The following is a 17,872-nucleotide window of genomic DNA, read 5'->3' as shown; positions in this document are numbered from 1 at the left end:
GTGTGTGTGTGTGTGACAGAGAGGCCCCTTGGCCCCACGGGGGGCTGGAGGTGGTGTGGGGTGTGTGTGTGTGTGTGTGTGTGTGTGTGTGTGTGAGAGAGAGGCCCCTAGAGGCCCCACAGGGGGCTGGAGGTGGTGTGGGGGGTGTGTGTGTGTGTGTGTGTGAGAGGCCCCTAGAGGCCCCACGGGGGGCTGGAGGTGGTGTGGGGTGTGTGTGTGTGTGTGTGTGTGTGTGACAGAGAGGCCCCTTGGCCCCGTGGCCACGCACCTGGAACACGATGGCGGGCAGCGTCGTCTGATAGTAGCCGTCCTGGTCGGCCTCGGGCTCTGTCTCCTTCATCCAGTCCTTCCGGTCGGTCTCCAGGGCCTTCCGCAGCCAGGCAATGATGTTGGACTGAGCCGCAAGGAGGACAGAGCCGGCCGTGGAGTCGGCACCCCATCTCGGGGGAGTAGCTGCAGACCAGCCTGCCCGCCGCCCCCTCCCTGGGCCCAACCTGCCGCTCCTGCTCCCGGCTCAGCGCTGGAGGCGGGCCGGCCCCCTGCGCGTCCAGGCAGCTGGTCTCAGCCCAGGGGACAGGCAGGTCCACCCTCCAGTGAAGCAGGTTCCGACCAGTCCAGAAGGGGCCGCCCTCCCTCCGCCCCGGCTCCACGGGGGACCAACCGTGACTCACGGTCAGCGTGGACATGTAGGTGTCGAGCAGCGCAGAGACCACGTCTGCAGAGAGCAAAGGCTCCAGGAGGGCCACGTCCACCTCGGGGGCCAGCTCCGCGTTCCCCATCATCTCCACACTGCGGCAAAGGGGGGCAAGACAGACAGACTGACCACCCGGCAGGCGGGAGATACAGACAGATGGAATGACCACCAGGGAGGCGGGAGGATGAGACAGACAGACAGACTGACCACCAGGGAGGCGGGAGAGACAGACGGACTGACCACCAGGGAGGCAGGAGGATGAGACAGACGGAGCACCAGGGAGGCGGGAACCCCTCGGCAGGGCTGCTCCTGGGCTGGGGCTCACTCAGCTCCAGGACTGGAGTGAGGCAGCCCCCTCCCGCTGCCCCCATCTGCCCGGAGGCTGGAGGGGAGGTCCGTGTGCCCCCGGTGGCAGCCTGGGGACACGCAGGGCCCAGCAGGCAGGAGGCCCCGGGAGCTGGGAAACGAGCCCTGGGTTTAGACGCGAGGTGCAGGTGCTAACCCTGACGCCTGCACCCGGCCCGTGGGGCCCAGGAGGCAGGAGTGCGGACCGAGTGCTGGGAAAGAGCTTTCACAGAAAAACATAAAAGCGAGGTACAAGGTTGGGTTCCCAGAAGGCCAGGGCTGACTGCTCCGATGACTCCTTCAGCATGGGTCCAGAATGACAACCCTAGGTATGAACAGCATCCAACACCCGTAAGGAACCCCAGGTCTTCCTGCATGAAAACGTACCTCATGACACTCTGCAAACATCCAAAGACCATCTAAAGTCTAGACTATTTCTGCCCCAAGAACCTTAATTCTGCATGAACATGTTTCTAGTGTGGAAACAGCCCAATGTTTCCCCTGAGAAAGTCCAACACAACAGAACACGATGAGCAATAGGAGGCTGTCAAAGAACCGCCACCGGCAGGACGGTGCTCACCACGTGCTGCGTGAGAAACAACAATGCCTGGACCACGCCGGCCACACAGTGCACACGCCACAGCTTGGTGGCTCGAGCACGGCGGGGGCCCAGAGCCCGGACTCAAGTCCTGCTCCCACTGGCCGGCCGACTGACGCTGGGCACAGTCCCCCCAGGCCTCAGAGCGAAGGGGACAGTGAGAGGCCTTCCTCGGGGGTGACCCACGGGGCCTGTGCGCTGGGGATGGCTGTGGCAGGCGGCCGGCACACAGGGAGCTCGGAGGCCCCAGTCCCGCCCAGACGCTACAAGTGCGTCAGCCACAACCGACAGACGTTTTCCTTCTCTTCACACTTCCTGTACTGAAATGCACACACGCACACGGTCTTCACTATAAGCAGCTGCCAAACAACAAGCGAAAGACGAAGCAAAGAGTCCTCGAACCAGGCCTCCATGGTGGCTAAGAATCGCCCGCGCAGCGCAGGGGACACTGGTTCCACCCCGTATCTGGGACGATGCCACATGCCATGGAACGACCAAGTCTGCACGCCACAGCTGCTGAGGCCCGCACCCCTGGGCTCCGTGCTCCACGACGGCAGGAGCCGCCACGGGGAGCAGCCTGTGCGCCGGAACCCAAGAGGAGCCCCCACGCTCTGCACCTGGAGAAAGCTCACACACAACGAAGACCCAGCACAGTCAAATAAGCAAATAAATAAAAGCAATTAAAATTTAATTTAAAAGGAACTAAATTTTAATAAAATTAAAATTTATCAATTAAAAAAATACTTTTAAAAAATCCCCAAACCTTACTACTAAAACAAGGGCTTCAATTTCTACACATTGGTGACAAGACAGGCTAGGATATACTGTGCTTCCCTTTCACTGCTGCTGCTGCTGCTGCTAAGTCGCTTCAGTCGTGTCTGACTCTGTGCGGCCCACCAGGCTCCCCCGTCCCTGGGATTCTCCAGGCAAGAGCACTGGAGTGGGTTGCCATTTCCTTCTCCAGTGCATGAAAGTGAAAAGTGAAAGGGAAGTCGCTCATTCGCGTCCAACTCTTCGCGACCCCATGGACTGCGGCCCACCAGGCCCCTCCGTCCATGGGATTTTCCAGGCAAGAGTGCTGGAGTGGGCTGCCACTGCCTTCTCTGTCCCTCTCACTAGCTAACCTTAAAGACTTTGAGAACACCCCACCACCGCCTTGTTCTTCAAGTCTAATCTCAAAATAATGCTGGCACAAAGGTCATGGCCCCTTCACGGAGTGACAAAACCTCAAGGCTGAAGAGCAAAAGGATGGCTGATTCTCTGTGCACGCAGGGGAGAAGAAACGAGACTTGGGTTGTCGGAAGCCTGCGAGAGCGACTGGGGCCCCTTCAGCAGCCACGTGACTGTGCAGGTCACAGAGCCTCTGGGTTAGACGGCCAACACCTCCTGCTCCTGGGGTCACCGCGGGGCACACGCAATGCTGAGCTGCTCACCACTGTCCAGGCACAGGAGCCCCTCAAGCACAGGAGCCTTTGCACGACCCAACCCCGGGTCACAGGCAGCCCAGGAAGGAGACACGTCCGCCAGAGGCAATGCCTGTGGGTGCCAGGTGCCCGCCCTGGGTTGAGGACCCAGCAGCTGTGCAGACTGCCACTGGCCTACGGAACAGGAGACGCCGGGTGTGAAGGGGGAGTTACCTGGTGTAAGTGTTCAAAACCCAGGTCAGCAGGCTGACGATCTCGTTTGCTTCCAGGTCCTCTGCCGCGAGGTCCTGCATGCGCGCACTCAGGGCTTGGTGGTAGGTGCGCAGCAGGCTTTGGAAGATCTCATAATGCGGCGGGAAGCACTGCGCCAGCAGGTTCTTGGCAACAATGAGGTCGTCCAGCACGTACTTCCGTACGATCTCCAGGTGGCGCACGAGCCACATCCTGTCCGACTGCCTGGTGTCCGCCTGCGTGCCCTCGATCCTGGTGGTGACTGTTCTGTCCAGGATGGTGAACATCTTCTCCTTCCAGTTCTTGGGTCTCCCGGGAGGCACGAAGCCAGTTTGCTTCTTCCGGTCAAGTATGCGCCGGTCAATCTTCTCTTCCCTTTCGATGATCCTGACGACAGAGACGAGCAAGGTGGGGTCGCGGCGCACGGTGACCAGTGACCTCTGCAGCACCACCCACAGCTGCTTGGCCAGCTCGTCGGACAGCCCCTGCGTGCTCCCGAAGTAGCTGTGGATGAGGGCCATGTCACGCGTGTTCCCGCTGTCCATGCGGTACTGCTCGTACATCAGCCCGTCTCGGGAGCACTCCAGGTCCATCAGCTTCCGGTGGGCCTGCAGCAGCTCCCCGTGCTCAATGAGGTCCTGCGTCTCCCTCACGATCTCGGGCACTGGGGGGAAGGCAGAGACCGCACCGTGAAACACCAACGCGGGACAGCATGGGGCGCCAGCATGCGGCAGGCAAGGGCAGCCAGGAACCCGCCCCCGATGGACAACCACCACACGCACAGGACTCGGGTGAGGGGCCGCACTGTGGGGCTGTGGAGGCCCCTGAAGGCTCCCACCTTCCAGGGACAGGCATGAACAGTATTTCAGCTGTCAGCACAGTTCAAAAGGAGGAACTGACTGCAAATGACCAGGCGAGGCACAGGCTCAGAAAGACCTGAGAAGACTTTAAGTTTACACGCCAGCCTGGTCCTCAAAAGAGAGCTAGCCTACGCCAGTCAAAACAGCAAGACTAGTGAATAAAATCAGCACAGCCTCGCAAAGAGGGGCATCGGACTCCCAGAGCCATGAGCTAATTCAAGTCAAAAGCCCGCTGCTCAACAACAGCACACGGCAAACAAAGACGGGAGAGAGAAGAGGGAGCCAAAGAAAAACCGGACGCCGTCGCTGAGGAGGACCGGAGACTGGACCAGACGAGGGCTCCGAGACGAACTCTGCACCAGCTCCAAGAACTACAGGCAGCCAGGGGCAGAAGGGGCTGAATGAGAAACTCACTTCAGGTTCTCAAAGCAGACTTGAGGGAGCGGAAGAATGAATCAGCAGACTTGAAGACAGTACTAAGAGAATTACCAGTCATGAGGCTAAGAAGGAAAAAACTAGAGAAGAGAGGACAGAGCCTCAGGGGCTTGTGTTTCTCCGCTGGGCTGACCCGAGGGCACACGCGGGAGCCGAGGCAGCGGCAAGCGGCGGGCACACCTGCCTCCCAGGGGCCGCGTGTCCACCAGCTGGAGGTCTGCAGTGACCTTGCATCAAGCAAGCTTACTGGCACCACTTTCCCAGCACCATCTGTTCACTTCACGTCTCTGTGTCACATTTTATTCTTTTATTATCTTAAAACATTTCACATTTACAGGACATTTCATCTGAGCGCAGAATACGCTTCCTCTCACATGCACACAGAACGCTCTCCAGGAGAGGTCACATGTGCCCGCGAAGTCCCCGCATCCACGCCCACTCTCTGTGACCCCATGGCCTGTAGCCCGCCAGGCCCTCCGTCCACGGGCTTCTCCAGGCAACAGCACTGGAGTGGGTTGCCATGCCCTCCTCCAGGGCATCTTCCCGACTCTTAAGTCTGCACTGGTAGGCAGGTTCTTTACCACCAGTGCCACCTAGTGGGTCACGAGTCAAGCTCTGGTGAATTTAAGAAAACAAATAGTACCAAGTATCTTTTCTGACCAGAAGGTTACAGATTAGAAATAAATCACAGAAAAAACTGCAAACAACATAAAAACATGGTGGCTAAACAACATGTTACTAAATAACTGAGAAATCACTGAGGAAATTAAAAAACACACAGAAACAGGTAAGGACAAACACACAGCCACCCAAACCTAAGGGATGCGGCAAGAGCAGTTCTAAGAGGAAGTCGTAGTAACTCAACCTTATCTCAGGACCAAGAGAAGTCTCAAACAAACAACCTAACCTCACACCTAAAGCAACTGGAGAAAGAATAAACAAAACCCAAACTTACTAGAGAAAAGAAATTATAAAAATCAAAGAAGTAATGAAGAAAATAATAGCAAAACTCAATAAAACTAAAAGCTAATTCTTTGAGAAGACAAACAAAATTGATAAACCTTTAGCCAGGCTCATCAAAGAAAAAAGGGAGAGGATTCAAATAAAAGAATTAGAAATGAAAATGGAGAAATTATTAATACAACTGACGCTGCAGAAATACAAACATCATGAGACTACTGTCACCAACTATACGTCAATAAAATGCAAAATCTGGAAGTGAACAGATTCTTAGAAAGGTATAACCTTCTAACACTGAGCCAAGAAGAAGCAGACAATATAAAGAGACTAGTCATAAGTGATGAAACTGAAACTATAATTAAAAATCTTTCAACAAACAGAAGTCCAGAACCAGAGAGCCTCTCAGGCAAATTCTACCAAACATTTAGAGAAGAGCTAACACTCATCCTTTCTCAAACCCTTTCAAAAAATTGCAGAGGGAGGAACACTTTCAAATTCATTCGATGAAGCCATCATCACCCTGATACCAAAACCAAAGTTTAACAAAAAAAAAATTACAGACCAATATCGCTGATAAACATAGATGCAAAAATCCTCAACAAAATACTAGCAAACAGAATCCCACAATGCATTAGAAGCATCATTCACCAGGACCAAGTTGGAGTTATCTCCGGGATGCAAAGATTCTTCATATATGCAAATCAATTAATGTCATGCACCATATTAACAAATTAAAGAATAAAATTCGTATGATCCTCTCAATAGATGCAGAAAAAGGTTCTGATAAAATTCAAAACCCATTTAAGATAAAAACTCTCCAGAAGGCGGGCAAAGAGGGAACCTACCTCAACATAGTAAAGGCCACATACAACAAACCCACAGAAACCATCATTCTCAAAGGTGGAAAAACTGAAAACATTTCCTCTAGGAACAAGACAAGGGTGCCCACTCTCACCACTATTATTCAACACAATTTTTCAAAGTCCTAGCCAGGGCAATCAGAGAAGAAAAAGAAATAGAAAGAATCCAAATTGGAAAAGAAGACGTAAAACCGTCATTGTCTGCAGATGACATAACACTATTATATTCATAGAAAATCCTAAAGATGCCATCAATTAGAGCTAATCAATGAATTTGGTAAAGTTGCAGGATACAAAATTAATGAACAGAAATCTCTTGAATTATTAAGGAAACAACCTCATTTATCATTTTATCCAAAGAACAAAATACATACGAATAAACCAATCCAGGGAGACAAAAAAAAAGAAATGCAACAAGGCAAAGTGGTTGTCTGAGGAGGCCTTACAAATAGCTGAGATGAGAAGAGAAGTGAAAGGCAAAGGAGAAAAGGAAAGATATGCAACGGAATGCAGAGTTCCCAAGAAGAGACAGGAGAAAGCCTTAAGTGAGCAATGCAAAAAAAAATAGAAGAAAACAATAGAATGGGATTTAGTGATCTCTTCACGAAAACTGGAGACACCAAGGGAACACTTGGTGCAAAGATGGGCACAGCGAAGGGCAGAAACAGCGAGCACCTACAGAAGCAGACTGGGTTAGGAACGGGTGGCAAGGATACGAACACCTGTGCAAAAAGGGTTAACCACCTGGATAACAACGATCGTGTGGTCACTCACCTAGAGCCAGACATCCTGGAATGCGAAGTCAAATGGGCCTTAGGAAGCATCACTACAAACAATGCTGGTGGAGGTGATGGAATTCCAGCTGAGCTACTGAAAACCCTAAAAGATGATGCTGTTAAAGTGCTGTCCTCCATATGCCAGCAAATTTGGAAAACTCAGCAGCGCCCACAGGACTGGAAAAGGTCAGTTTTCATTCCAATTCTAAAGGGCAATGCCAAAGAATGTTCAAAATACCGAATAACTGCACTCATTTCACATGCTAGTAAAATAATGCTCAAAACCCTTCAAGCTAGGCTTCAGTAGTACGTAAACCAAGAATTCCAGATGTTCAAGCTGGATTTAGAAAAGGCAGGGGAACCAGAGATCAAATTGCCAACATTTGTTGGATCACAGAGAAAGCAAGAGAATTCCAAAAGAACATCTACTTCTCTATGCCAAAGCCTTTGACTGTAGAGCACAACAAACTGTGGAAAATCCTTCAAGAAATGGAAATACCAGAACTCCTTACCTGTCTCCTCAGAAACCAGTGTGCAGGTCATGAAGCAACAGTTAGAACCAGACATGGAACATCAATTAGTCTAGTTCAAAATTGGGAAAGGAGTACATCAAGGCTGCATATTGTCACCCTGCTTATTTAACTTCTATGCAGAGTACATCACGCAAAATGCCAGTCTGGATGAAGCACAAGCTGGAATCAAGATTGCCAGGAGAAATATCAATAACCTCAGATATGCAGATGACACCACCCTTATTGTAGAGAGTGAAAAGGAACTGAGAGGCCTCTGATGAAAGTGAAAGAGGAGAGAGAAAAAGCTGGCTTAAAATGCAGCATTCAAAAGACTAAGTTCACAGCACCTGGTCCCATCACTTCGTGGCAAATAGATGGGAAAACAGTGCAAACAGTGACAAATTTTTTATTTTTCTGGGCTCCAAAATCAAGGCAGATGGTGACTGCAGCCACGAAATTAAAAGACGCTCCTTGGAAGAAAAGCTATGACAAACCTAAACAGCGTATTAAAAAGCAGAGACATTGCCAACAAAGGTCCGTCTAGTCAAAGCTGTGGTTTTCCAAGTCACGTGTATGGATGTGAGGGCTGGGCCATAAAGAAGGCTGATGCCAGAGAGCTGAGGCTTTCGAACTGTACTGGGAAAGACTCTTGAGCGCCCCCTGGAGTGCAGGGGGGCTTTCCTGCTGGCTCAGATGGTAAAGAAACTGCAATGCAAGAGACCCAGGTTCAATCCCTGGGCCAGGAAGATCCTCTGGAGGAGGAAATGGCAACCCATTCCAGTATTCTTGGCTGGGAAATTCCAGGGACAGAGGAGCCTGGTGGGCTACAGTCCAGGGAGGTCACAAAAAGTTGAACAAGACTGAGTGACTACTCACGGTGGGTGGACTGCAAGGGGATTGAACCAGTCAATTCTAAAGGAAATCACCCAGAGCGAGGATTGGGGAGGGAGGTGGGAGGTTCAGGATGGGGAGCGCATGTACACCCGCGGCGGACTCATGGCAATGTATGGCAAAACCAATACGGTACTGTAAAGTAAAATATAGTAAAAATAAAAATAAAAAAAATAACAATAAAATAAAGGAAATCAACTCAGACTATTCACTGGAAGGATTGATGCTAAAGCGCCAATACTTTGGCCACCTGATAGGAAGAGCCAACTCACTGGAAAAGACCCCGATTCTAGGAAAAACTGAGGGCAGGAGGAGGAGGGGGTGACACAGGAGGTGACTGGACAGCGTCACTGACTCAATGGACATGAGTCTGAGCAAACTCCAGGAGCCAGTGAAGGACAGGGAAGCTGGCGTGCTCCAATTCAGGGGTGGGAAGAGTCGGACACCACTTAGCAACTGGACAAGAATGACAATAAAGAGACAAACGCTCTCGACGCAGAAAACTTAGGACAGTGAGGAAAGACATCAAAGACGACACAGACGTGGAGATACACCACATTCTTGGATAGGAAGACTCAACATTGTGAAAATGACTATACTACCTAGAGCAATGTACAGATTCAGTGCAATCCCTGTCAAATCACCTGGCATTTTTCACAGAATTAGAACAAAAAATTTTGCAGTCTTTATGCAAACACAACAGTGGTACAGAACCCACCTGCCAATGCAGGTTACATGTAAGAGACACGGGTTCAGTACCTGGGCCTGGAAGATGGAAATTACAGCTATATTGGCAAATTACAGCTGTAAACACTTACATTAAAAAGGAAGAAAGATTTCATATCAACAACCTAACTTCACAACCTAAGGAACCAGAAAAAGAATAAGGTAAACCCTCACCTATAATGGAAAAGAATATGAAAAAGAAAAGAATATACATACATATATGTGTGTAACTAAACCACTCTGCTGTATACCAGAAACTAACACAACATTGTAAGTCAACTATACTTAGTTTTTTAAAATATTCTCCCAATCCCAAAGAAAAGCAATGCCAAAGAATGTTCAAACTACCACACAATTGCACCCACCTCACACACTAGCAAAGTAATGCTCAAAATTCTCTAAGCCACACCTCAACAGTATGTGAACCGAGAACTTCCAGATGTTCAAGCTGGATTTAGAAAAGGCAGAGGAACCAGAGATCAAATTGCCAACATCCGCTGGATCACTGAAAACGCAAGAGAGTTCCAGAAAAACATCTACTTCTGCTTTATTGACTACGCCAAAGCCTTTGACTGTGTGGATCACAACAAACGGTGGAAAATTCTTCAAGAGATGGGAATACCAGACCACCTGACCTGCCTCCTGAGAAATCTGTATGCAGGTCAGGAAGCAACAGTTAGAACTGGACATGGAACAACAGACTGGTTCCAAATCGGGAAAGGAGTGTGTCAAGGCTGTATATTGTCACCCTGCTTATTTAACTTATATGCAGAGTACATCATGAGAAACGCTGGGCTGGAGGAAGCACAAGCTGGAATCAAGATTGCCAGGAGAAATATCAATAACCTCAGATATGCAGATGACTCCACCCTTATGGAAGAAAGCAAAGAAGAACTAAAGACCCTCTTGATCAAAGTGAAAGAGGAGACTGAAAAAATTGGCTTAAAATTCAACATTCAAAAAACAGAGATCTTGGCATCTGGTCCCATCACTTCATGGGAAATAGATGGGGAAACAGCGGTAACAGTGACAGACTTTATTTTGGGGAGCTCCAAAATCACTCAGATGGTGACTCTAGCCATGAAATTAAAAGACACTTGCTCCTTAGAAGAAAAGCTATGACTGACCTAGAGAGCATATTAAAAAGCAGAGACATTACTTTGCAAAGCTCTGTCTAGTCAAGGCTATGGTTTTCCCAGTGGTCATGTATGGATGTGACAGTCTGACCATAAACAAAGCTGAGCACCAAAGAACTGATGCTTTTGAACTGTGGTTTTGGAGAAGACTCTCGAGAATCCCCTGGACTGCAAGGAGATCAAACCAGTTAAACCAAAAGGAAATCAGTCCTGAATATTCATTGGAAGGACTGATGCTAAAGCTGAAACTCCAATACTTTGGCCACCTGATGCAAAGAACTAACTCACTGGAAAAGACCTGATGCTGGAAAAGACTGAAGACAGGAGGAGAACAAGAACAACAGAGGATGAGATGGTTGGATGGCATCACTGACTGGATGGACGTGAGTCTGAGTGAACTCCGGGAGTTGGTGATGGACAGGGAGGCCTGGAGCGCTGCAGTCCATGGGGTCGCAAAGAGTCAGACACGACTGAGCGACTGAAGTGAACTGAAAGGAAAGAAAGCTAAACCTAAAGCTATCAAAAGAAATGAAATAAGACTAGAGCAGAGATAAACAGATAGTTGAAACACAAAACAGAAAAATCAAGAAAAGCAAAGGTGGTTCTTTGAAAAGATTAACAACTGACAAACCCTACCCAGATGAACTAAGGAAAAAAGACGACTTGGGTACTCAATAGTTAAAGCGAGGACACTACTGCCAACTCTACGGGAAAAAAGGGTTAGAAGAGAGCACTGTGAGCGAATGCAACCCAGCTGGGCAACCGGATGAAGTGCATGTCCCGAGAGACACAAAGCCCAAACTACCAAGAAACAGGGAGTCTAAATAACCAGCAAGGGCTTGGCGGAGAGGCCATGGGGAGTATCATTAACGGCTGCAGACTTTCAGGTGTTTCCTTTCAGTTTTACTGAGACATATTTCACACACAGCTCTGTGCAGAGTTGCAGTTTTCAACGTGAAGTCCCTGAGATGGACTGTGACGATGCCTTCACAACGATATGAAAGTACCTCATACTACAGAACTGTACACTTAAAAATGATCAAGATGATAGATTTTATATTGTGCATATTTTATAGTTTTTAAGAGTGGAAAAGAAGAACAGGCTTTGTTCATAACACTACAGAATTACAGGCAATGATGAAAGTCTGAAGGAAGACAAGCAACCACAACATTTTCTTAGTAAAAACACGCTCCTAACAAAAACCACATCTACATCACAGCCTCGCTTTTCATCAAAAGAAGAACATTATTTTCAACCTCTATGGATGAACTGGTAGTTTTTTTGGTCACTTGGGTTACGTGGATCCAAATGCCATGTGGATGAAAAGGTAACTTTTTAGTCCTCTGGTGTTCATCTTACAAAACCAGAAGAAAATGCCAGGCAACAAGAAATCAGAAGACAGAAATCAACGAGGAAGGCTCTAGACATCATGAAGGAGATCCTGGCAGGGGGGCCGGTCCGATTCCAGGCTGCCAAAGGTCACCAGGAGGGACTGCTGCCAGGGGCCAGCACAGTGGTGGGCCACTCACAGGGGCAGAGCAAGGCCCTAGGTGTCAGGCCCAGGGCGGCGAGATCACACAGAGGGACGGCCGAGTGCTCAACAACGCTGCCACGGGACACACGCGCCCAGAGGAACAGGGCCACCCGTGCCGTGGTTCACAGCGGTGGGAGGAGGGGAAGACCCGCACCAGGTTACACGCAGGCGCCAAGCAGCATGAACACGCAGAGGCCAGACGCCACAGGAGGGACGGGAAGGGGCCAGACCACCCCGAGGCTTCTGGCTGGGATGCTGATGGCTGTGACGAAGGCGCGGGGGAGGGGGACCTGGACGGAGGGACTCGGGGAGGGACGAGCTCCTGGGGGCAGAGCACAGGAGGCCGGCTGGACACAACAGAGCCCTGCCCTGGCGACGGCAGACAGGGCTCGACCGGGCTACGGAGCGCTCTTCCTCATGCCAACGAGGTGCCGGGACAGGGTTCTCAGAGGGCCACTCCTATCTCCGCCACCCCCCTTGCCACCCCGATCAGCCCCAAGGACTCCTGCAGGCCCGACCTCCATCGGGGCTGGGTCTCCAGGGCGTGCGCACCCCCAGCCTCCGGCCTGTGCACAGGCCTCCCGTCTGGGAGCTGCTGCTCAGGGACCTCTCCCGCGCTGGCAGGGTCCCGCGCACCACACTGTGGCGGAGGGAGAGCGCGCATCTCTCCCCGCCGCGCGTGTTGAGCTCTACACCTGTCCCTTGGTCCCCACAGACTCAGAAGCACACTCTATCAGCCCTCGTCTGCTCAGCAGACCACCCATCCGCGTTCAAACAAGACCCTGACTGTGCAGGCCGAGCCACACCTCTCACCCACTCTGGGCGGGCCCACAAAACACACCGCCCAGGACAGCTGAAAGCCCCTGCAACACAAGCAGGCTGAAGACCCGCGTCCGCTGGCAGCTACCTGAGAAGATGTTCTTCAGATTCTCCACGGCGGCAGCGAGCTGGCTGTGCCGCACAACCGCGTCCTTCACGTCCTTGAGGCTCTCGATGGTGTTGATGCTCTGCCTCCAGTCCTTGCTGACATCCGCCAGGGACTGCTGGATGTCCTTGACGTCGTTTAGCGCGTTATGGAGCTGGCTCAGGCCCGTGCGCACGCCGTCCAACTGTGACTGGATTGCAGCCTAGGGAAGACACCGGGGGTGAGCAGAGCCAGGCCGGACCTGGAGGCTCAGAGAGTAGAAGAGAGGTGCTGCCGGAACAGAGAACAGTCAATAAACAGAACAGTAATGCTTTTAAGCTTTGTTGAGAAAACCTCCCAACACTCCTCATGCAGCCCTTGGCCTGAAAATGCTAGACTCCACTGAGGGAACGCCCTGGGTCCCATGGCCCCCCTTAAATGGTCGCCTAGGACTCTGCACACCATCTCGCAGGCATCCTCAGCTTCCTAACAGGCCTGATCTCAATGGAGAAACAGTCAGAACTGTTCATTAACTTAAGTGGAGAAGGCTTTCCTGCCACTCAGCCAGAACCAGACTCTGCCCCAGGATGGCGGGCCCCAGACACAGAGCTGGCCCATCTGAGGTTCAGACTCACTCTGAGAGCCCGTAGAAGTGCCGCCCAGGGAGCCGCACAGTCAGTCAGAGAAAGAGAGCATGAAGGAGCAGCAGCAGGTGGGTGGGAATAGAAGGGAACAACAGGGCAGCAGGATGGAAGTCAGGGATACCGTTCACCTGTGAGTCGTAAGTAGCACTTAGAAATAACTAATGATTTCAACAGACCACACAACTGTTAGTTTATCCATGAGTTTCCAGAAGAGATTAAAATTCTGGATAAAAATGCAGCAGGTCTAAACTATTTTTTAAATTGATACAAAACTGCTTCAAGTTAGTCCAATAGGTCTTTGGCTGCTTTGGTATTGCAAATGAATGACCCACATCCTGTCTCATCAAACTTGCTATAACCTGGGCACCGATGTTTTAACTGGACAGGCAACCTCACCACCGTATCAGTGCAAGAATTCAGTTCAGTTGCTCAGTCGTGTCCAACTCTTTGCGACCCCGTGAACCGCCGCACGCCAGGCCTCCCTGACCATCACCAACTCCCAGAGTTCACCCAAACCCATGTCCATCAAGTCAGTGATGCCATCCAGCCATCTCATCTGTTGTCCACTTCTCCTTCTGCCCCCAATCCCTCCCAGCATCAGAGTCTTTTCCAATGAGTCAGTTCTTCGCATCAGGTGGCCAAAGGATTGGAGTTTCAGCTTCAACATCCATCCTTTCAATGAACACCCAGGACCGGTCTCTTTTAGAATGGACTGGTTGGATCTCCTTGCAGTCCAAGGGACTCTCAAGAGTATTTTCCAACACCACAGTTCAAAAGCATCAATTCTTTGGCACTCAGCTTTCTTCACAGTCCAACTCTCACATCCATACATGACACCATAGCCTTGACTAGACGGACCTTTGTTGACAAAGTAATGTCTCTGCTTTTTAACATGCTGTCTAGGTTGGTCATAACTTTTCTTCCAAGGAGTCAGCGTCTTTTAATTTCATGGCTGCAGTCACCATCTGCAGTGATTTTGGAGCCCAGAAAAATAAAGTCAGCCACTGTTTCCCCATCTATTTTGCATGAAGTGATGGGACTGGATGCCATGATCTTAGTTTTCTGAATGTTGAGCTTTAAGCCAACTTTGTCATTCTCCTTTTTCACTTTCATCAAGAAGCTCTTTAGTTCTTCACTTTCTGCCATAAGGGTGGTGTCATCTGCATATCTGAGGTTATTGATATTTCTCCTGGCAATCTTGATTCCAGCTTGTGCTTCTTCCAGTCTGACATTCTGCATGATGTACTCTGCATGGAAGTTAAATCAGCAAGGTGACACTATACAGCCTTGACGTACTCCTTTTCCTATTTGGAATCAGTCTGCTGTTCCATGTCCATGCGAGAATTAACCTTCCTCAAATGCACTCTCTTAAATCCTCAAGACTGTTGTGCTGCCAGTCAGCAGGCCATGGTCTTAACATTTTTATAGCTATACCAGGCATGTACTGTTTTAATAAAACCCAATTTCTCCATGTGAATTATGTTGAAAGCCAATCCAAATCATAAAAGATTGACTTCTTTCTCGCTTCACTTTCACACACACTAATAAATGTGTAGTGTTCTCTTCCTTCCTGCTCACAAGGCCAGCAGAATACCTGGGACACAGTCAGCATACTATAGCGTGTGCTAGAAGGACCCAAACAAAATGCTCTCTGGACATACTCGGTGGAAGAGCATTTGCTAAAGAAGAAAAACCGTTATTCTGCTAGTGTTTTTTAAAAAGGTAAATGGACACTTCTGGATGCTTAAAGGGGTTGTTCCTTTGGTGTTTTCAACATCCCCCTGTCTACTTTGTCAATCTACTAACTGGCAATACATTATTGGAAAAAATGTGCTAAATCAAGGTACTGTTCATGTCTGCCTTCTTCCACATCCTCACAATGTCCAATTCGGCAAAATTATAACTTTGTTAAATGAACTTGAAACTCAAGATAAAAGGCCCTGTCCCGCTGGGGAGTGCAGCAGGTGCTGGTGGCCACTCTGACCTCGTACCTTTAATCTGGCCTCCACAGAGGCCTTCTTCCGGGCCTCTCTTCTGCGATACTGCTCCACTTTGTCCAGCTGGTCAGGGCGCTGCAGCATTCCAGCAACCCTCTGGACCGCTGTTGCGACAGCCTCCCGGTCAGTCTCCTTCATGGTTGCAGAGCGGGCAGGATGTCTGCACCTGTCATACTAGAGGCACCCTTTGTCCACAGCTAGATGGGAACAGGGAGGCGGCATGTGTTAGAAAGGTAGAAACGTCAGTGACAAAACTTACCCCTCCACCAACAGTCAGCTGTCCACAGCAGAGCTATAAGAAGAGCGTCTGAGATCATTAACCCAGTAAACCTGAAATCAGAACTAGGATTACGAACTCCTCGATAAGAAATATAAACTTTCAGAATTCAATTTTACCTTCAAGTGGAGCAGCGGCAATTACAGGCACAAGATATTAGCACATGGAGGAAGCCAGATTACTCACATCAGACGCCAGTCTCCAGGGCACTTCTCTCCCCCAGACCGGTCCCCTTTCCCATTTCCAGAGCCTTCACACCGGCCCTGAACTCCCTGGAGGGGCGGCTGTGCCAGGAAGCCCCGGGGAGGATGCGGAAGCACAGGGCCAGTACACACCTCACCATCCCCGCGAAAGTTTCAGCACCCACCGTACGATTCCCCTCAAAAATCACTACCTGTAGAGTCTCAAATCCCACGTCTTACTATTTAACAGCCTTAGTAAACAGGTGGGCGGGCAAACGACGCTCTCCTCAGGACAACGCACTCCCGCCTCCGTGCCGGCTCCACCAACACCCGAGCTGGGGAGCTCGGGAGCGTCCGGCAGAGGAGAGAGCGGACAGCCGTTAGCCGCCCGTTTCCACGCATGTTTTCCGTGCACCCATCTCCAGGACGCTCCCCCTTCCCTCCGCAAACGCTCTGGGAGCAACACTCAAGTCCCCGCAGACCCGGAGGGGCGGGCCCCGAGTGCGTCTGGCGCCCTCAGGGACCTGGGCGGGGGCGCCGTGTCTCCTCGCCCCATTTCCGGGCCCTGGGCTGCGCCGGGGCCGGGGCGCCGCAACGCTTAGGTCCGCAACGGCTCCCTCCTCCGGGCCTGACGCGGAGTCGGCCCCGTCAAGGACGCGAGCCTCTTGACGGGACTCAGACGCCCCCGGGACCCCCCCGGCCGCCCGCACCGCCGCCTGGCCGCGCCCGCACCCGCCGGAGCCGGGGAAAGGGACGGCGGGTGGGTCCCGCCGCGCAGGTGCCACGGCTCGCCGCAGCCTCACCTCGCGGGTCGCCGCCGCCGCCGCCGCCCGGAAGTGAGCGCTCGGTTGGCACTTCCGCTTCCGGCCTCGAGACTGGGAGGGCGGGGCCTGGCGGCTCGGACGCGGGGCCCGGGCCGCGCGGGCTCGGTGACCGTGAAAGCCGGCTGCAGATGGGGCCACGGCACCTAGAGCGGGGCTGCGGCGCACACACCCCCCGCACACACGTAAACACACACACAGACGCTGCACACACATAGACAGACACATAAACACACCCCAGACACATGTCATATATAGACATGCCACGCTCCACACAGAAATGCAGACACCGCACACACAGACGCCACACCCACACGTGCGCCAGAGACACCACGCACGCCTGAGCGCACAGACCCGCGCCAGTGTCTGCGTGCAAACGCCTGGGCTCGCAGAGGCAGGGGCAGGAAGGAGGAGGTGTGCGAGCCCCTACCTGTGGCCATGCCAACCAGAACCCACAGTCAGCTGATAGCAGATCACTCTGCAAGGGCCAGGACTTCAGCGCCTGACTGGCTCTGAGGGCTGATCCCTCCGTTATTTCATCTGTCCCTAATAATTTGTGAAAATATAGCACCATGCTGGGTCAGGAAGATCCCCTGGAGAAAGAAATGGCAACCCACTGCAGTATTCTTGCCTGGAGAATCCCCATGGGCAGAGGAGCCCGGCTGGCTACAGTCCATGGGGTCGCAAAGAGTCGGACCAGCTGAGTGACAGAACACTAGAGAAACGAAGAATGTAAACAGGTTATAATTGTGTTTGAAATTCTGACTGTACAGGCATGTTGAATCATCCTCAGTGCACGAGTGGACCAAGGAAAACAAACAACAGAACCCAAAAAAGCAATGTCTCCCAGGTGCTGGGGTGCCCGGGTCAGGAGAGGATCTCAAGAAGACAGAGCTGGGGGCCTGTGCCTACCTGGGTTTGGTGCCCTCCTCAGTGGAAAAGCTCTCTCTGAAAGTCAGCCCTCAGCAGAAGACACCAGGAGCCGTTCTTGAGAGGCTCTGACCCGGTGGACTAAAGAAGGGAGCGAGGTACATCTCTGAAGCGTCCTAGCTTACACTTTGTTA

The 17,872-nt window shown here is 51.3% G+C and overlaps 1 protein-coding gene across 3 annotated transcripts in view; it reads right to left on the bottom strand.

Annotated features, from left to right (window-relative positions):
• Window positions 1-16,822, bottom strand: part of EXOC3 (exocyst complex component 3) — a 26,489-nt gene extending 9,667 nt beyond the window's left edge. For 2 of the 3 annotated variants that reach the window (XM_040262217.1, XM_040262219.1), the window contains exons 1-6: window positions 16,791-16,822; window positions 15,523-15,725; window positions 12,891-13,110; window positions 3,275-3,956; window positions 672-789; window positions 269-394 (exon numbers count right to left, since the gene is read on the bottom strand). In XM_040262217.1, coding sequence (XP_040118151.1) covers window positions 269-394; window positions 672-789; window positions 3,275-3,956; window positions 12,891-13,110; window positions 15,523-15,666 — 1,290 coding nt within the window. In that variant the 5' untranslated portion in view covers window positions 15,667-15,725; window positions 16,791-16,822. Of the gene's footprint in view, window positions 1-268; window positions 395-671; window positions 790-3,274; window positions 3,957-12,890; window positions 13,111-15,522; window positions 15,726-16,227; window positions 16,503-16,790 lie in introns of those variants that run through there. The other variant, XM_040262218.1, reaches the window with a different exon arrangement.
• Between the last annotated feature and the right edge of the window lie 1,050 nt (window positions 16,823-17,872).

This window comes from Oryx dammah, unplaced genomic scaffold (genome assembly GCF_014754425.2).
Source record: "Oryx dammah isolate SB20612 unplaced genomic scaffold, SCBI_Odam_1.1 HiC_scaffold_20, whole genome shotgun sequence".
Classification (NCBI taxonomy): Eukaryota; Metazoa; Chordata; class Mammalia; order Artiodactyla; family Bovidae; genus Oryx; species Oryx dammah.
The sequence above is the reverse complement of the archived record's forward strand: the minus strand, read 5'-3'. Positions and strand labels throughout refer to the sequence as shown.